At 47.4% G+C, this 19,395-nt stretch overlaps 3 protein-coding genes across 3 annotated transcripts in view; 2 read left to right on the top strand and 1 right to left on the bottom strand.

Moving 5' to 3' along the window:
* Positions 1 to 237: 237 nt before the first annotated feature.
* CEP19 (centrosomal protein 19) lies at positions 238 to 4,050 on the bottom strand. Its single transcript, XM_074912351.1, has 3 exons — positions 3,975 to 4,050; positions 1,265 to 1,463; positions 238 to 955 (listed from the first exon to the last, which is right to left on the bottom strand). Exons 2-3 carry the CDS (start codon positions 1,392 to 1,394, stop codon positions 594 to 596), a joined length of 492 nt encoding a protein of 163 aa, XP_074768452.1. The 5' UTR covers positions 1,395 to 1,463; positions 3,975 to 4,050; the 3' UTR covers positions 238 to 593.
* Positions 4,051 to 4,147: 97 nt separating this feature from the next.
* Positions 4,148 to 10,468, top strand: PIGX (phosphatidylinositol glycan anchor biosynthesis class X). Its single transcript, XM_074912685.1, has 6 exons — positions 4,148 to 4,403; positions 4,927 to 4,990; positions 6,134 to 6,275; positions 7,206 to 7,419; positions 8,688 to 8,788; positions 9,862 to 10,468. Exons 1-6 carry the CDS (start codon positions 4,334 to 4,336, stop codon positions 10,018 to 10,020), a joined length of 750 nt encoding a protein of 249 aa, XP_074768786.1. The 5' UTR covers positions 4,148 to 4,333; the 3' UTR covers positions 10,021 to 10,468.
* Positions 10,469 to 14,286: 3,818 nt separating this feature from the next.
* PAK2 (p21 (RAC1) activated kinase 2) overlaps positions 14,287 to 19,395 on the top strand; it is a 46,829-nt gene continuing 41,720 nt past the window's right edge. Inside the window, exon 1 of the mRNA XM_074912680.1 lies at positions 14,287 to 14,438. The gene's annotated coding sequence lies outside the window, so the exon portion shown is untranslated. The remainder of the gene's footprint in view (positions 14,439 to 19,395) is intronic.

The raw sequence follows: 19,395 nt of genomic DNA on the forward strand, positions 1-19,395 counted from the left end.
CAAGACTAATTTATCTTCTAGATATTCCATTTCTTAAAGATAAGGATTTATATTTGTGTAAACTGAAACTGGAGATTTAAGCATCGCTCAGGAAACATGAGTAATATTCTCAAGGCAGTGTTGATTTATCCAGAAAGAGTAATATATATTTAACATTCCAGCAATAAATACCATACTTATCCAATAAAGCTTTAACATTGCTTTCAAGACATAAATATTTAAACTTCTTTTTCAGACAAAGCTGAATAGAAATCACAGCAAGGCAAGCTGGTGAGGTTTTCAGCCACAGTTGACTGAAATGTAAACAAACAAAAGATAATTTTAAATTATTTTAGGCACTTGTACATAGGAAAAAACTAAAACCAATAAGTTTGGCTGCCCAATTTCCATTTCATCAAGTCTGGCTTCTTAAAGTTCACTTAAATGTGGAACTGCCATAGCACCTTAGGCCTTGAGTTCTTCGTAGCCTATGTAACGTGCATCAACTGCATGAGCTGAAAAATGTGGTAGAATACTTACACTGGCATCATTCTCTCTGTTAGAACGGCGAGATTTGTCTCTGAACTGCTCATCTAATACATCTTTGTCTGGAGTCAGATTTCTTCGCCCGACTCCACGTCCCAGCCACAAGACTCCAGCTGCTCGTCCTGTGGAAACTCAACCTCAACGTCATAGATGAAATCTGGGTCGTCCTTCTTCTTCCTGTTCTTTTCGAAGAGCTCGTCCATGATGCTCTTCCTTTTGGCTAGTTCCTTGTCATCTAGTTTGTTCATATCCTCTTCTGGGTCAATGGTCTCTTCCTCCTGAAACTTTTCCAAGCTCTCGGCCAGGCTCTCTCCTCTCAGATGACCTTTCAGCAAACTGTACAGCTTCTGCAGCTGACGCAGGGAGACTCCTTCTAGGTAAGCCTTGTGCCGAGGGTTATTCTTCAGCTGCTCAGCGGCCATGCTGCAGTCTAAAGAGAGAGCCACCATGAAGACTTAGAGCTGCAAGCAAATCTCTTCCCGTAAACAGACTCTCTTCTCCCAAACTCTTACAAGTGAGACCTCCAGACTTAGCAGAGCCACTACTCAGGTTAAGATGTAGCCTCGGGCTCCTCAGGGGAGAAATGTTACCCTAAAGCCACCCCTCCATGAACTCCAACCCCTCGGGCATGCTGGTAAGAAGCTACCCAGCAGTTACTAGAAGTGCTGCTACCAGGTAGCTGTTCCTCTCCCTGAGTCCAAGGGGGACTTGGGGAATGCTACAAGTAAAGCCACCGCACCCGAGAACTTGGAGAAATTTCTGACAGGCATGATGCGCTGGCGAGTCTTATCCTCGCTGTTGTCTTTGTAGATGAGGATAATGGATGGAGGCTGGAAGCAGACGCCGCACTTCTTTGCAACATAAGTCATTATGGCTCTTTCTGCTGGCTGAAGCGTGGTCACCTTTATCAGAGATGTCCTCAGCAACAGCAAAGCTCACTGAAAAACAGGAAAAGAAAAAAGAAAGAAGGTGTGTCTCTTGGCACTGTTCTTTTTATCAGGGTTAGAGTGACGCAAGTTCAGTAATCTCTGGGTCTAAATCTCCCCAATTTCAGTGGAAGCTGAACACATCCCTCCATGCTCTGCGAGCTGGGTGCCAGGGCCCGCAGTGACTCCCAGGTGCTGGTTTACACCTTTGTAAACACCTTTTTGTTTACACCTTTCTTTATGCTCAGCCAGGATTACATATCACACACAAGTCAATTTTTTGGTCTATCAGCTAAGTAAAGTACTATACAGTCAAATGATACCTAAAAGATGTGGGGGTTTTAATGTTTGTTCCTTTTTTTAAAGTGGAAAATTTAATAAAATAATAAATCAATGTATTACAGTTTCTTCACAAACAACATTTATGGCAATATCGTACCCATTTCTCTGGAAAGCCAGGGATTGCTTACCTACGAAACCAGCAGGCTTTTAACTTTGTATTGCCTGATAGTTCATATGAAAGCTCCAGGTGTGACTTCATGAAGAATCCAATTTTTCAGTAAAGATGCAATTTTTGCTGTAAGGTTATTTGAGCATATTTGAAAAAAGTCTTCAGACAAATGCAGACAAAATTAAAATTTAAAAAGCTTTGGAACCCCACTGAAGGAGTTTCCACAAAATTAAACCTGAATGTTGCAAGAGATGCAACAAAGACGGAATTCTACTATACATGCTTGTCTGTTATACATATTTGCTTTGAAAAGACACAATTTGATTGATAGGGTTCAAATATCCTTTATTTGTCTCTGTTTCTGTCACAAAGCTGGGGATATCATACTCCTTATTTCATATGGTAAGGGAGAACCTTGCATCCAACATGCTGACATATGTAACACTGGAATCCTCCTTTTTTAAAAAAAAAGTATTTTAAGAGGAAAGGCACCTAGTCAGTTTTTGTAAAGCTTTCTTGCAGTTTCAGAGTGACCTCAATATAGCACCATATCTGTAACCGATGACAGATGGGACAAGGAGAGAGAAGTAGACTCCTTACTAGGTGATAGTGAAAATAGTAACTCTCTTTAAAGAGAGGAGATGATGTTCAGCTGTTTACTTCTCAAACTAAAATACACCATCAATGAAAACGAAAAGCTGAGAATTTACAAGTGACAAATAGAAATGCTGTTTACACAGCACGTTACCACCGGTGGAGCTTACACTATAAAACGTTCATGAAGGTTGAGGAATGTTTTAAGATTTGAAAATGACAAGCTGTTGCGTGTGTGTGTGTGTGGAGGAACCGGGAATTTTTGCCTTACTTAAAAGGTGGAGAAAGGGGGTGAGTGGGAACAAAGCGCTGACTGACCCACTCAATGTTTGGCTGTATTTATATGGATACCAGCAACATACTGTATGAACTAGAATCTCATTTTAAAGTAAGGACTACTAAACTCTTAAGTACCAGAGTGTCTGTCAGCTACTACATGAATTGAGGTTAGGAAGTTAATCTGCAATTACCCTTTTTACTCTTCTCTAAAGCATTTTGTCTTGCAACAGGAGAGAGGGAATGTCAGTCTGACTGGCAGCAACAACTTCTGGTTTTATGCCTTACCGCATTTGTCTGTACTCAAAATGCTCTTGAGAACTCCTCAGCATCAGCCCTGCCCTGGGCTCTGTCCCCTTTTTAGAGTCAGAGGAAATATCAGAGGAGACTTAAAGATCCAAATCTGCTGCAGATCCTCTTTTTCAGCTTAGTGTACAACACTGAATGCGTGTGTTATTTTTTATTTCGGTTTTAAATAAGTGAAAATATGCCACCGTGAAGGTTATCTCCTTCTCGAACTACCCTGCAGACTGAGATAAGGCGAAGTAAGAAACAATACCCAAAAAAGTACTGTATGTCTCTAAATCAGGAAAAACGGCATTAATCTTCAAAAGATACTTTGAATTTGAGTTGAAAAGTCCTCCTTCTTTGTTAAAAACTATATGGGAAAGAGTTCAAATTTGCAGTAATGTTCTCAATAATGAAAATTAACTACAGTTGCTCTACCTTTTGCTTTTAAATAGTTCTGAGCTGGGCAGAAAAACGTAAGCCACTTTCACTATCTTAAACTGAGAAACGATGCTTCAAATTGAGCTGAAATGGCTTTTTGAAGAGTCATTGACAACCACAAGCGCAAGCCTCCATCTCTGGAACGGCAAATAAACCCTTGGGTGAGAGAGACGTGAGAAGTCATCCCGATCTGCCCGAAAGAGGGGAAAGAGGTTTCATATCAAGTAATGCAATCAGAGGCCTTCGCTACCAGGCATGAAAGGCTGGTTTCGGTAGCTCTGAAACACAAACAGGCGGGGTTTTTTGCCCTGCCAAGTTCTGTGCTGCAGCAGAACTATTTTTGCCGTTAAAAAACAGCTTTTCTCTCGCTTGATTCCGCCAGGTCGTGCGGGCTCGAGGCCTAAACGCTGAGAGTGGAAGGAAGCAGGGCACTATCGGGTTCGTCCTTCCCGTCTTTCGCCCCTTCCCCTTACCTCAGGCGCCGGCGGGACCGGACAGCGAAGCGGTTCCGCGGCGGCCCCGGCCCGGGCAGCTTCCCCGGCGCCGCCGCTGCGCGGTTGCCATGGCTACGGCCGCGCCGCCGGGCCCTTCCGCCGAAGGCCCCCCGCGGGCTGCCCGCGCAAACGCCTGTAGGACGCGGCGGCGGCTGGCCGGGCCCTGCCCTGCGGGCCCGCGCACCGGCTGCGGACAGCGGCGACGCTGAAGCGCCGAGGCAGCGTTTAGCGGCGGGTCCCGCCGGCGCCGCGGAGCGAGGAGCGGATTGGCGCCGCGGGGTCAGGCGGGCCGCCCGGGCGGCCGGACCGGGAGCGGGGCCGTGCGGAGCGGGCCCGCCATGGCGGGCTGGCGGCGGCGGGCGGCGGCGCTGCTCCGCGCCGGGCTGGCCGCGCTCCTCTGCGTCCTCCGTAAGTGCTGGCCCGGCCTGGCGGAGGGGTCGGGGGAAACCGGGCCCGCGGGCGGCTCCCTGCGCTTCCCGCTGCTGCGGGACCGGGGCTGAGTGAAGGCGGCCGGGTGATGAGAAGCAGCCGGGCTGTGCGTCAGTAAACATCAGTGCGGGGCAAACGGCCTCCGCGGCCGCTTAATTCACGCAGGAGCGCCTGGGTTCGCGTTGTACTGATACCAGCCGGTCCGAGCCTTGTTGTTCGGGCTTTCATCTTGTAAATATTTATTTACACGGGTGTGGAGCAGTGTGTGCCTGCTCGTTTGTAGGGCTGGGTTCTGGGTTTGGGAAGCAGGGCTCAGTCAGTGACCTAAGAAACCTCTTCTGCTGTTGATCGCAGTGCAATGCTGTTTCCCTTCTGCTGTGAGAGGTTTTGCAGGTGATGTGTTCACAGGTTATACGACTTTGCTTGTTAAAGTTGTCTGCCTATGTGGTAATTATGCATCCTATTCTGTAAACACTGTTACTCGTTTGTTCTGTTATCTTAGATGTGCAGGCTGCTTGTCAGGATGCCAGTGTCACGCAGGAGCTTCTGAAAGAGGGGTTTCACAGGTGAGCTCTCACCCTGGCGTGACAGAACAACACGTCGGGTCATTTTACATATGAAGAAGCTTCTCTTCTAATTCGTGCACAGTTGTATCAGCTCACTGAGCCGTGATCTGTAGGCATGGGTAGGCACTAGGAATGTATTAGCATGATCAAGTAATTAACAATTACAAGCTATAATGTAGGAGGAGCAAGAGGCCCCTTTCTAAGATCTGTGTGGAGGCTGTTGGTGGTTCTGAGAAGTTAACAAAGAAGTGAAACTTCATTTTGATCGTGGATGTTGAGTTAGAGTGAACTACATCATCCTAAGTGGAGAAGGATGGCATGGCTTGGCACAGAACTGCTTTCTGAGTTTGTCACACAGAGCACGTGAGAGCTGCATCTCATCTTCGCCAGTCAGAGAGGGACCTGGGGGGGTTGATTGACAGCCGGCTGAACAGGAGCCAGCAGTGTGCCCAGGTGCCCAAGAAGGCCAAGGGCATCCTGGCTTTTGTCAGCACCAGCGTGGCCAGCAGGGACAGGGAAGGGATCTGAGCCCTGTGCTCAGCACTGGCGAGGCCATCCCTCGCTGAGTGGGTTCAGTTTTGGGCCCCTCACCCCAAAAAGGCCATTGAATGACTCGAGCGTGTCCAGAGAAGGGCAACGGAGCTGGGGCAGGGTCTGGAGCACAGGTCTGCTGGGGAGCGGCTGGGGGAACTGGGGGGGTTCAGTCTGGAGAAGAGGAGGCTGAGGGGAGACCTCCTGGCCCTCTACAGCTCCCTGACAGGAGGGTGCAGAGAGGGGGGATGAGTCTTTTTAACCTAGTAGTAAGCGACAGGACAAGAGGGAACGGCCTCAAGTTGCACCTGGGAAAGTTTAGACTAGATGTCAGGAAGGATTTCTGTGCAGAAGGGGTTGTTGGGCGTTGGAATGGGCTGCCCAGGGTGGTGGTGGAGTCCCCATCCCTGGAGGGGTTTAAGAGTAGGGACGACATAGCGCTGAGGGATCTGGTGGAGTTGGGAACTGTCAGTGCTAGGTGAACGGTTGGACTAGATGATCTTCAGGGTCTTTTCCAACCTAGTTGATTCTGTGATCTCTGTGCATTTGGGAGCATGTCTCCATCTTTTGAAGCATGGGTAGAAAGATTTTGCTTCTGTTGCTTGTTTGAAGGGACCTGCTGGTGAAGGTAGAACTTGGTGTATTGGGGGAGGATGCAGGAGGATGTGCAGTGGCAGCCAGAACTCGTCTTCCACCAGGAATTTATGTGGATCCCTACGAGCTGGCATCGCTGCAGCGACACAATTTAACAAAGGTAACAACCCTAAAGCTAAGACATCTGGCAGTTAGTCAGATAAGGACGAGTATGCTCAGGAAGTTGTAATCTCTGGTCGTTATCTGACTCGTTAATCAAGCTGATTAATTCCTTTCCCTGGAAGGAGATGCTGCACAGTATCCTCTTCGAGACATCTCATTGCATCTCTCAGTTTGATCGGTGTTGCTGGGTGCAGGGCGTTTTGTGTCATGTGCTGCTGATATTTCTACACACAGACATGTGTACCAGGGAGCCCCTGCTACTCTGCTCGGCCCCAGATGAGCAGCTATGGTAAAAGCTGTTTGCATTGAGAAGGTGGAAGGTGAACCCCCACAAAAGAGGTGGTGGTGAGCTCTAAGTAGCATGCTGCACATTCAGACTGAGTCATTTCAGGGGGTTGTTTTCATCACAGCTTTCTGTGTTGCTTTCCAGTCTTTGCTTCGCATTCTGGGTAGAGAGGCGTGCTAAATCTGTGGTTTTAAAGTAATCTCCTTAGGCTATTAAATTGAGTTAAAACATATGAATGCATAGACTCTGGGCAACTTTTGCTATTGGGATGCTTGCAGGTGCTGGTATGGCTGTGCTAATACACATCATTAAGCTAATTCCTCTGAGGTTTGTCTGTAGGCGTGGTTTTTACTTTTTACACGTAAGAATCAGTCTCTGCAGAGGGACTTGAAAAGTTATTTTGGAACAGTTTAAGGACAGAATTTCCAACTTGATCTTCCTGACCACAAAATCAGGTGCAATGTTAGACGACAGAATGAGAAAAATAGTTTTTCCTTCTGATGCTGCAGTAGATTACCGCAGCAGACAGCGGCCTCTTCAATCCCAGAATCATGCACAAAACGTTCACACATTTTTCTCCCCGCATCCCTCCCTTGTGTTGATTCTGATCTCAACCACATCTGTATCTTTCTCCACTTGCAGGTGGTGTTAATTCCTGATGCCGTTGATGTGGAGGCTCCTGAGTACTTAGCCACAGATCATCTTGTTCTCCTGTACATGGAACCCGACCCTCAGTGCTCTCGCTGTTTTAGAGCTGCTTTGCCAGTGCACGGGCGGTACCACCGGCCAGCAGAAGAGACTGAGGAAGCGTTGGTTGTTCTGAAGAGCCCAGAAGTACTGGTCTGCTGCTGTGACAGTGAGAGTCTTGTTACCTGGTCTTTTGGGGAGAGAGGAATAACTGTGGGCAATCCGGAGCATGGAATCTGGTTCTGTGTTTCTCTTCTGGAGCTGGAGCTCTGAGCAGCCATGTGAACATGAGGGGAAGATAGTGGCCCTGATAAAGACCACGTTGTCTTCCTCTTTGAACGCTGCTGCTGCCTGACCAAAGGCAGATTAATTGTCAACAGACTTCTTGGTGTTGCACTGCTGCTGTTGTACCCTTGTGCTGTAGCGGGCTGTTTGGGCTCTTTTGCCTGAAAGCGTTGGCAGTTGGTCAGTTTGTCACAATCCTGGCAGGCCCTGGCTTCTTAAAGGTCAGCTGCTCAGGCTGTTTTCACAGTGTTTCTCTTGGCAGCTGAAGCCATGCAGGGTGTATTTAATAATGTTCACTATTACATATTTAATCAAAGTATTCTGATGGTTTCTAACACTTTTTCTGCATTCCCTACGTATAAGGGGGAAACGTAGAAAACTGTGTGCCTGAAGATTAGAGGGGTTGGAGTCTCAGACTACTGTGAAACAAGAACCTGATATCCACTGACAATGAATATTTCAAATTACATGAACAATGAAATCCTACATTTTTGCTACAAATCGTAATTACTTTCACAAAGTCATTCTTGTTAGCTGCTAAGTCAAATGTGCTCATGATTCTCAGCTCCTTTATCTTCACTTGTGCATTACTTGAGGAGTGATTCTCTGGGATAGACTTAGGGGCAGAGAACACTGCCTGGTCAGTTAAAAAGGGGGGGTGAATTCTTCCCATTTTTCTGCCATATTTACTACTTACGAGCAGAAAGATATTTATTATTAATATGCAAGCTTTTAAAGCATTGGAGGGGAGTTCTTGCATGTGCCAACAGGAAGCCAACATGAAGAAATGGAAGAATGACTTCTTTGTTTTGGGGGAAGAGAAATTATAACTGTATGGCTAAAGTTGAGGCCCATGATGAATTCTTTGCCCTGTTAAGGACAGAAGGGCCAAGATACCACAGAGGTGAGAGTCTTTCTTGGGTACCTGCTGTATCAGAAAGAGTTGAAAAGTTCATGGAAAGGACTGCCTGGCACTCCGTGACTGTGCAGATTAACTGGCACATTTCTCTCAGTGCTGTTTAACCTATTGGATTTCAGGGAGTAGATTCTGTCGAGTTGTTGTGGAGGAAAGATATCTCATTTGAAAAATTCTTGCTGGTGATATTGTTTTATCCCGCATGGATCTTGCTGATGCATTAATGTCTCCCATAGATCGCCTCTCAACAGCGTGTTGGAAGCCTGCTGCAGTGGAAGCTCCCTGTTCAGGCAAAACCGATGGCCCCTGTCAGTGGTACAGCGTAATGCACAAACCTGTGAGTTCTCAATGCTGCTGGGAATTCATGCTTCTCATTTAACAGTTGCTCCCTTTTTTCTGTGATTAGCAGCTTCCATAGCACAGGAATTAATCAGTAAAAGACTAGTTCCTGTTTAGGGAGGCTCCCTTCTTCCTTTCTAAGCAGCTTTTAATGGGTGTTATCCTGCCCTTCTGGTGTGCTTGTAGTCACTCTGTGCTCTTCTAGTCCTTTATGGCAGCTGCTCTCCTCTTTTTTTTTTTAATAGTTTTCTTGGAATTCTAGGATATAATTGGCAGTGGTCAAATAAAGAAAGGTCTTTGCAAAATAAGTGCTTCAGAGCAGTAGCAAGGTGGAAAACTACTTTATGATCTAGCTAAAGGAGGGATAACACCCTGAAGATAGAAGAGATAGCATCTTAAAAAAGGCCGTTTCTGTTTGTTTGTTTGTTATCTGATTGGCTAAGTATCTAGGAAAAGGTAAAGTTTCTTTATTCTGTGTTCAAAACCAAGGAAAGTTGGATCTTTACTGTGGTCAACAACTTGCCTTTGATACTCAAAAGGGTTGCAGTAGCGTAGAGATTCAGAAATAAGACTGATTTGTTTTGTAACAAATCTGTTGCTTTTGTAGCACGTGTGCCTTCCTATATTTAAGATACCTGCAGACATCTGGGGTATCTGCAGCTCTTGTCTGGAAACATTTTGGAGCTTTCTGCATCACAGAGAAACCGAGTAGTTTTTCTGGAGAAAAGCTGGCTTCTCAGTGATCCCAGAAATGCTCATTCTGAGAGGTTCTCTCTTCCATGCTGTATTACGTACATATCCTCAATGGTAAGCCTGTTGTAAGAACAAAGACACAGAGGATAGAAATGGCTACCATTTAAAATGGTAGCAGTTAATTTATTGAGCTTTGTACTGTGGGAGCGGCTGGTGCTCCATTTGCTGTGATGTCCATCTTGGTTTCGATTTCGAATCCCAGAAGAAGCCTTAGCAAAGGGCTAATTAAACAGTGGTCTGGTTACTAACCCTTTAAGTTGCAGTCAAAAAAGAAATAGCTTGTTAAATGCGTGTAATCCATTTATTTTTTCTTTGTAGGTGTATGAGGAATTGATTCTACAGGTTCCAGTGGGGCTCAGGCAACACAGTTTGTTGGTGTGTGTCGTGACTCTTCTTGCCACGGTGCTCTGTTCCAGTCTGATTCTTGCAGCTGCATGCAAATATGGACACTTCTCCCTGGTGACCTGCTCAGAATAAAGAAATACGGAATGACTGACCTCCGTCCAGCAAAACCAACTGAATACTGCATCAGCTTCCTAAGTGAATCCTATTCTGCTATTTGTATCTTGTTAATGTGCGAGGGTCCCATAACGGGTAGTAGTTTCCTTGGCCGAATTCTTACAGACACCTTTCACACACCATAGGGCTGTTTTGGTGTGCTGTCAATAGACAAAGCGGGTGGAGGGTAGGAATAACGCTGCAAAAAGCTGGCAGGACTGCCGCGGTCTTGGTGCTGATTCCCTCCTCCTGGCCCAGAGCCTGCTTCAACTACAGTGCTGTGTCTTCCAGAAGTGTTTGTATTTCTTTAATTTAAACCAATGCGCTCAGGGATTGGTTATTAAGGGTATGAAAAACGTTATCCAGCCATTAAAATGTCTGAATTTTAAGCTTGTTGTCCAGGTGGGTTATATATGTGAAGAGACATTCTCTGCTTACCTGGGACAGGACAAGGCTTATCTCTCCCATCTAATCTCTTCCATTCTAATCCCTCCCATTCTCATAACTGGGAGGGATTAGCTGTTCTTTGTCAAATTAAACCTGAAAGAGTTTAGAAAATTTGAAAGAAATTTCACCCTATTTCAGAAGTGGAAAGAATAACCGTTGGAAGGTGAAAGCTGGTGAAAAGATATTAACTAGAAGCAAATATTTAGGAGACTTGCATTCAGCCATCAAAACAGCTGATAAATACAAGGAAATGGAGAGGAAATTACTTCATGGAAAACCTGAATCGCTCTGGATTTCGAAAGTGCTCGCTGATGTTTCTAATTGTCAGTAGGTGGCATTGTGAGTTTACAGTAACTCCTGGGAACTCTTGGGGGGAGAAAATAGATTTTATTCCCTAGAAGCTGAGAACTAGTGAAAGCAGGTGATTGGGGGAGTGTGTATGCGAGGGGGATCAATGAAAATTCTGGTTTTCAAGTTTTGTCCTCCTTCTGAGGGCTCTGTGTGCAGCTGAGACTTCTCATCAGCAGAATCATCCTTTCATCGCTGTCCAGCTGTAGCTTCTGGATCCATTGGGCATCTTTCTGCTTCTGCTGGAATTCAATAGAGAGCTCGTCTTGTGACTTCGCCCACGACAGGTTGGTGAGTGCTCTGACACTGGGCTCTTGTTTTCCCTTGACTGTGCTGAATGATGACGGCTGCGCCAGTACTTCATCCGCTACCTCAGAGGAGTCATGCTCTGCATCTGCATCTGCTTGGGGGAAGGGAGAAATTAAAGAGAACAATTGCAGAGAGATTTGGCGGCCTGTTTAACCGCAGCAGGGCTGTGGACCAGTATTGTAACACTTGTCTCTGAGGGAGACTCTTAATTCCCAGAGTTGACTTTGCTCTTGTGTGCGCTCTCTTTCTCTTACACAGGTAAGTAATTACCTGTTGCAGTCTGACCCTTGGAATGGCAATGTCCCAGATTGCCACTCAGCTCTGGCAGGTCTTTATCACCTGAAAGCTCACAGGTGTTTTTAACATTGGAGAATAGTTGAAAATCACAGATTGAATTCCTTAGCTAAAGCAAGCTGCCTGGTATCACAGCCTAGTGAAAGGAAATGGTAGTGTCGTTTGGACAAACGAAAAATACTGCAAGTGGCAAAAATAGACAAGCGGATGATTTGGAAATCTGTATGAGTGGGGATGTGAGAATGGAGACTCACATTAGTGGTAAGATACTGTAAAAGAAACTGAGGTGGGAGGGGCTTGAATTACAGGGGACTTAGTGCTGTCAATAATGAAATAGTTGACTTCATGACAGTTTAAATGTGACAGTTTAAAAGTTAAACTCAGTTTGGTTGCACATGGCTCACTAAAATTCATCGAGATCGCACCGATAAGCTTTTCAGCTAAACTTGAGTAATACTGATTCTGATTAATGTAAAATATGAGAGAAATCGCAGAACTTCTCAATGGATGTTTTTTGTTACTGCAAATAGCAAAGATTTGCTGTTTTTAAATCTATAGCATTTGTGTTATAAATATGGTAGACCAGAGTTTTTTTAAAAAATTGTTAATATGTCTAATAACTATTGTTAAGTACAAAGGAATGTGCCAGTTACTTTCTTGCCCGTACCAGCAACTACTGTCATTAAGCAGGCACTGCATTTAGTGTGCCCTGATGGTGTGCCAGATGCAGGAGGGTGCAGGTGCCCTACAGGGATCACTGGCAGATATGGAGGACGAGCCATAAGGCAGTCATTTCCCTGGGGAAAAATTCTGGCAGCTTTGGAGACAGAAATAAGGTGGCTATGAGCTCTTAGCAAGAGAACATAGATACAAGGGATGGATATCCATCGTTAGTGTCTGTAAGGACTGAATTGGAGCAATGGAAGAAAAAGGGGAGGAGCTGGGGTGTTAAAGGCCTTGTTAGGAGTTAAGACTTTCTGAATCACAAATGGGCATAACCAAACCAAATCAAAACCCTCCCAGACTGTTTAAAAAGAATGTGCCTGAGGAAGGAGACAGAATGGGAGAGGGGTAAGGATTTTGAGAACAGTTTGGAGGAGGAGCTGGGGGGGTTTGGGGGTACAAGGCTGAAGCAGCAAGGAGAAGTAAGATTACCTTATAGGGAAGGAAAATAGAGCTGAGGGAGGTGTGAAATTCAGAAATCTGTGTGGTTTCTTGAGAGGTACATGCAGAGATGAATTAGCAAAAGCTTAATCCTGGGAGGATTAAATGCAGAGTTGAGTCAGAATGGGAAAGTAACAAAGCAATATGCAAAGAGAAGCGAAGATGATGGCCTTGCTCGCAGTAGGAAGCAGATCAGAGCAGGCCACAGCTGGGTCACTGCAGTACTGTTCTGAAATAAGGCAGGTCTGTGGGGCAAGTTTTCTGTGACCGTTGGCTCTGCAGTAATTCTGTGAAGAGCAAGAGAGAAGAGAGCCAGGAAGTGCTGGCTGAAAGCGATAGAAGCTGGAAAGTCTGATTTGCACTCTTTGCACCTGGACCCATATGGAAGTTCGAGGCCTTAGTGGAAGCCTGCTACTTTCCCCCAAGTCCTTTATGAAGAGGAGCTGCCTGATGCATGTCCTTCTCCTTCTGAAAGACAAATCAGATGTTGCTTCAAGCCTGGACTGACAGAGGAGGTAAAGTCCAGGCTGCAGGGCAGGTGGATGCTTGGGGAGCTCATCTGGAAGATTAGGTGTACCATCACAGGAATTTTGGGGGAAGAGTCTTGAGGGCACATACACTGCTTTCTTAGTTGTGTCACCACTGCACTTCTTGGATCCTGGGCATCTGAGTAATGGCTTTGGTCACTGATGGTAGGAAGCGGCAACACGGAAAGCTGCTCTGTGTCCTGCTGCTGCAGCTAATGCATGCTGCTTTCACCAGTAATGCTGAACCCTGAGCATTCGGGACCTGAGAAGTTGGTGGGAGAAGGATCAATTTGTCATCAGCTGTGCTGATACAAAAATGAGCCCCTGCCAGTGGGGAAGAGTGAGCATAGCACAGAGGAGGAGCACATTGAGCATGAGCACCGTGGTGCTCTCAGACACCCTTCCCAACCTCCCGGTCAGAGCAGGCCAGCTGCCGCCAGCCCTGTCACCTCAGTGAGCCGAGGCAGGCCTCGAGGACACGCTGCAACACTGCGCTGTGTCCAGCTGGTTTTCCTCATGAAATGAAGCGTTGAGGAAATAACCTCACATTTAAATGCCTGCAGATGGAAGCCAGGGGTGAAGAAGAGCCAGTTTACAAGTGGTCTGCCTCTGTGTTGGTGTTTTTTGGGGGTTTTTTTAAGAGTCAGGTTGACAAAACGCTTGCGGATGTGGTGGAGTTGAGAAGGGTCGGTGTGAGGTTCATGGTTGGACTCTAGAGATGGTCTTCAAGGTCTTTTCCAACCGAATGATGGTGTTTTAATAGGGCGGTGGGCTTTTTCCCCTCCAGCTGGCCACAGCCCACCGCCCTAGAAAAAAAAAAAGTTCTACCTATGAAGCTTCGATGACCTGAGAACAGCCCCGCTGTGCCTTGGGCACGAGGGGGGAAGGAGGCCCTGAGCAGGGGTGCCCCGTGCCTCTCCTCCTCCCGTACCAGCCGGGGCCCTGCGGGGTGGGGCGGGGTCGGTGATTCCTCGGGCCCGCTGCACGCCGCCGGCCCCGCGCTGCCCCGACGGCCGGGCCGGGCCGGGCCGGGCCGCGCCGCGCCTCCCATGAGCCCCCGCGCGCGGCCGCCGCCGCCATTTCCTGCGCGGGCGCGGTGCCCGCCGGGAGTTGTAGTCGCGTGGGCGGCGCCCCGCCCCCGCCCGCCCTCGCGGGCTGTGGCCACGCGCGGCGGTTCCGCTTCCCCCTCCGGCTCCTGCCGCCGCCGCCTCGGTGGGTCCCGCCGCCGCCATTGCCCAGGCGCCGTGTGGCGGCCGCGCCCCGCTCAGCCCGTCCGTCCCCCGAGGCGGCAGACGCCGCCCCAGCCCGGTGAGTCCGCTCCCACCTGCCGGCCGCGCTCTCCGTCCTTTGTGGAGCCCGTCGGGCCGGGCCTGCGACGGGCGGCGAGCTCGGGGCGGCGGCTCCTTCCACACACCTCCCCCCCTTCTCCTCCCGACGCTTCCGGCAGCGCGGCCCCGCTGTCCCTGCGGCGTCAGGCACCGAGGGCTGCCGGCCCGGCCGGGCCGAGGGCGCCTCCCCTGGTCCGGCTTCAGGAGGGCGGTGGTGCGGGACCGGAGCTCGGCCTCGGCTTCCTGCGGGCCTCGGTGGGCCCCGCCTCGGCTCCCCCCGCCCCCGGGAGTCCCCCCACCGCGGGGACATCGCCGCCCAGGGAGTCTCTTAAGCCTTGGGAAACTGGTTAAAACCGTATTAATCTCGGGGGGAAGACATCGCTGTGGATATTGCTGTTCTAGATCCTCACGGAAAAAAATCTGTTTAAATACCGAAGCGCAGCGCAGAGCCCTTCCTGTCCCACGCAGCGAGTGCAGGCGATGCAGGTATTGCGGCAGGTTGTTCGGTGTATCCGTTGCCTTTGCCGCTCTGATGCCTGGATTGCGTTCGCCCACGTCTTTCCAGTGCCAGTTAAAAACTGTTGCTCTTTGTGCACCTCACCTGCTTGTTTTTTCTTCTTCCTGTGTTTTCTGCTTTATTTTTGTTACTGCTTTTTGTATTTATTCTGTAAAAGCCACGCAGGACAGTTATTTAATAGTAAGCTGTTTGGGGAGAATAAAGTTGGTTTTAGCCTGGTACATGTGAGCAACTGCCTAAAGGTTTGTTCATTGCTTTCAAGGAGCAGTGTGGCACTTCGCCTGTGCTGCCTTATGGTGAGCAAAGACAATCCAGATACTGCAGCATTTTAATAATCATCATTTTGGAGGTCTTGCAATAACAGCAATGTTACCTGCAATTCAAACGTGGTATATTGTGTGTGGGGGGTTATTTTCTTATTTCTGTCTTTCTCTTGTCTTACCTTTTTTTTTTGGTGTTTTTTATACTTAAAGTGGTTCTGCTCTCGTGAAAGTCAAAGATGTACTTTCCAGTATGGGGTGTCCTCACAAGGTGAGCCCCGGATTGGTACCTCCCTAAAAAGCTGGGGACTAGCTACTCTGTGATTTAGCTTTTCATTTAGGAGACAGAGGTAGTTTAACTTGCAGAGATATTGTGGAGGAAGGTTAAGAAATATCCATGTGTAACCAAATGAACTGTTCCCCTTTTATGTTACCAGAGAACTTGACAAATCAGTCATTTCTTTATTACAGACTAACAGACTGAAATAGAAGCAACATAGAAATGTAAAAACACAAAAGCTCTGTGTTAAGAGTTTTTGAGTAGAATTTTTAAGGTAATAGGGGCACTTAAAAAAAATTTCACTGAGTAATGTTTTAGAGGAAGGAAAACCTTACTTTAAGGTTCACTGGTTGGATATTTTCAATTCTTGAGGACAGAACAAAAAGGCTTGAGAAAGACAACATGCAAGAAGACCCGAGTTACTTTAATTTGTATGTGGGATTTGACTCGGTGTTATGCAGACACAGTTGTTAAAACAAAAATGTTGGGCTGTTAAATGGGGAATAATGCTTCTGTCTATATATCTTGCACTTTTTAGCACGGCACACTGTGTGTTGCTCCATCTGAGGCATGTACTGTCTGAGCTGCTGTACGGCAGCTTGTCAGAGGCTGATTTACTGGGATGAAATTTGTACCGAGTTACAATTTGGATGTTTGGCCAACTGGGGGAGTTTCTTTCCAGAGGCACCTGCTCCTGTTCCCTCTCTGGGGTGGATGCTGGCGTGGATGGGTGAATGCTTTGACCATGTATGGCAGGTCTAATCTTGTGCTTATTTTAAAATGTATCCTTTTAAAAACTCATGCATGCTTGCGTTGTTTAAGTCAGCCTTTTGGTTAGGGTTAAAAGAGAAAATTATTCAAGCACCTTTGGTTTCAAAATAACTTTTAAGTGTTAAGGGTATTGATGCTACAGATCATGTTCTTGTGATGGTATGAAAAGCCGTAGGGATCTGAATCTAGGTCTGTGTATTTTATTAATAAGAGATACTTCTGTTTCAGAGTTCTTATATCAGTCTTGGGCTTGGTGGTTTGTTTTTTCTTGTGTCAGTTTTCTTGGGTTTTGTGTTTTTTTACCTTTTCTCTGTTTTCTGCATTAGGAGGTTTCTGAGGCACTGAGAGCTTCCCTGCAAGTTTTGTGCCAGTATATTCTTGTTTCCTACAACATGCACATTTATTGACATGTCTGTGTGGCAACCACAACAAAGAAAAAGCTGTTTGTTCTGAAAACAAGCCCTAGCTAAAGAGATGCTGTTCTAGATGGCCAGGCCCAGTGATAATACCAGGGCGAGATGCAAGTCCTGGGGTCAGAAAATGGGACACAGGCAAAAAGCTTTGAGAGTGAGTTGATTCACCAAAGCGTTCAGGAGGAGAAGGAAGCAGAAGCATGGTGATGGGGACAGCAAGGGGAAGGTGAGGTCTTCAGCAACCATGGACCATGTATTAACATGCATTGTGTTTCTGCTGGCAGTTGGGAGAGGCAACTGAGTTGCCAAAAGGCAGCAACTGTGGAGCTTTCCCTTGTTTTTCTAGAAATGTAGTTGCTATGATCACTTGTCTTGTCAAAGCAGAGGTCCTCTCTTGGACTAGGAGAGAGATTCAGAAAGGCTGCAGCAAGCTCAATTTTTAGTTTTCCAAGGAGGTACCTTCTTCCTAAACTGAAATCAAATTAGACTGTCTGACCCAAAACTTTGAGGGAGCTTTGCAATTGTACAGTGTCATCTTGGAGAGGTTTCTGTACCTGCTGTGGGTAGTAACAGTAACTGAACGTAACTTTTCATTTGAGTTTAACATTGCAAATGCTGAGGTTACTACTTGCCCTCTGAAGTGCAGTGCTGCTGAAGATAACTAATCACTTCGAGCACATGGGGGCCAGGCCGAGCTACCAGGTTGGCTCTTGGAAATGATACAGCAGCGCTTGGCCAGCGCTGGATTGATTCTGCACCTCAGCAAGGTCAGTTTGACCAGGGAAGCACAAGGGAGGAGACTGCACCTCCTGAGAGCTTTCAGTATTTGCAGCATTTTGTTAGACAAAAATAAGTGTTTTCTCCAGCCTCCTGGCATAGCAGGGCCATAGTGCAAGAGGGGAAGCTCTGGACTCTTGACATGATGTGAGGGCAGCCGTGCTTGTTCAGGGGAACGGTTTTGAAGGCAGTTTCCTTTCAGCAAGGAAACACTGCAGCATTTCCTGAAGGCCTTAAGCATGCTTATTGTACTTTGCTGTTTGGAATTAGGGTGTCTTGAGGTTGCTGTCTTGTAAGATTTCGGAAAGCTCTTATTTGCCTTTAGATGCATGTGGCAAGAAGTAATAGATGTTTTCAGGTGAGAGTAAGAGATCTCCTAGTGACTGACCTAACTGGGGTCTGGACTGTGAGGTGCAGGTTGAACTCACTGTTTGTATTCCAGCCTTACTTAACTGCTCATGGTTTATGAGATCTCAGAGTGTGATTTCACAAAAACTTGTGCCTTTAACTGGAAAATACACACTTTAGTGCTTGTGTTTTGACTGATGTAGTGGACAGTGTCTGTCACTGAGAGCTGCAAATGCTGGTTTTGGTTCCAGTTCTGTATCTGACTTGCCAGTTTAAGTCAATCATGCTTTCTATTTTCTCAGTTGGGAATGGGGATTAATCAGCCTTTGAAAATGTTTCACCTGGCAGGCAGGCAGAGATGTAAATGTTAGGAACATGCCTTAAAATTGACAGGAGCTTAATTTTTACTGTTTAGATAAATTTGGGGTGATTAGACACACCATCTGTGAATTCCTTATGCTTTCAAAAGGTTGAGGTTACGGTATATGGAAATGTTTCAGAAATCAGTGAGGCTTTTTTTTCTTTGGGCGAAACAAGTAGACTTTGAAATTCTCAAATTGATGATGTGAGAATTAAAAAGTGTTGATCTGCTGGAGGTAGGGAGGCTCTACAGAGAGACCTGGACAGGCTGGAGCGATGGGCTGAGCCCAACTGGGGGAGTTTCAATAAGGGCAAATGCCGGGGGCTGCCCTTGGGCCACAACAACCCCCAGCAGGGCTACAGGCCTGGGGAGGAGTGGCTGGAGAGCTGCCAGTCAGAGAGGGACCTGGGGGGTGACTGACAGCCGGCTGGACAGGAGCCAGCAGTGTGCCCAGGGGGCCAAGAAGGCCAATGGCATCCTGGCTTGTGTCAGCACCAGCGTGGCCAGCAGGGACAGGGAAGGGATCTGAGCCCTGGGCTCGGCACTGGTGAGGCCGCCCCTCGCTGAGTGGGTTCGGTTTTGGGCCCCTCACCCCAAAAAGGCCATTGAATGACTCGAGCGTGTCCAGAGAAGGGCAACGGAGCTGGTGCAGGGTCTGGAGCACAGGTCTGCTGGGGAGCGGCTGGGGGAACTGGGGGGGTTCAGTCTGGAGAAGAGGAGGCTGAGGGGAGACCTCCTGGCCCTCTACAGCTCCCTGACAGGAGGGTGAAGAGGGGGGGATGAGTCTCTGGAGCCAAGGACCCAGTGCCAGGCCCCGAGGGAATGGCCTCAAGCTGCCCAGGGCAGGGTCAGGCTGGCTCTGAGGCAGTATTTCTGTGCAGAAGGGGTTTTTGGGCGTTGGAATGGGCTGCCCAGGGCAGGGGGGGAGTCCCCATCCCTGGAGGGGTTGGAGAGTTGGGCTGACCCAGTGCTGAGGGATCTGGTGCAGTTGGGAACGGTCAGTGCTAGGTTAACGGTTGGACTAGATGATCTTAAAGGTCCTTTCCAACCTAGATGATTCTGTGATTTTTGTGATGTATCTGATGTCTGTTCATGAATTTCAAAATCCTTTTAAAAAGCTTCGCTTCAGCTGCTAGTGCTGTACTGGTGCTTAGAACTGCTTTAATGAACACACCTTACTAGGGAAATATAGTAGTATTAAGACTCCTGG

Source organism: Athene noctua, chromosome 8 (genome assembly GCF_965140245.1).
Source record: "Athene noctua chromosome 8, bAthNoc1.hap1.1, whole genome shotgun sequence".
Classification (NCBI taxonomy): Eukaryota; Metazoa; Chordata; class Aves; order Strigiformes; family Strigidae; genus Athene; species Athene noctua.

Bases quoted from the DNA above. Each gene is read 5' to 3' on its own strand.
- CEP19 (XM_074912351.1), bottom strand. From the start codon at position 1,394: ATGACTTATGTTGCAAAGAAGTGCGGCGTCTGCTTCCAGCCTCCATCC. The intron at 956-1,264 runs GTGCGGTGGCTT...CTCTCTCTTTAG, and splicing joins AAATTTCTCCAAGTTCTCGG to ACTGCAGCATGGCCGCTGAG.
- PIGX (XM_074912685.1), top strand. From the start codon at position 4,334: ATGGCGGGCTGGCGGCGGCGGGCGGCGGCGCTGCTCCGCGCCGGGCTG. The intron at 4,991-6,133 runs GTGAGCTCTCAC...GCTTGTTTGAAG, and splicing joins CTGAAAGAGGGGTTTCACAG to GGACCTGCTGGTGAAGGTAG. The intron at 6,276-7,205 runs GTAACAACCCTA...CTCCACTTGCAG, and splicing joins AGCGACACAATTTAACAAAG to GTGGTGTTAATTCCTGATGC.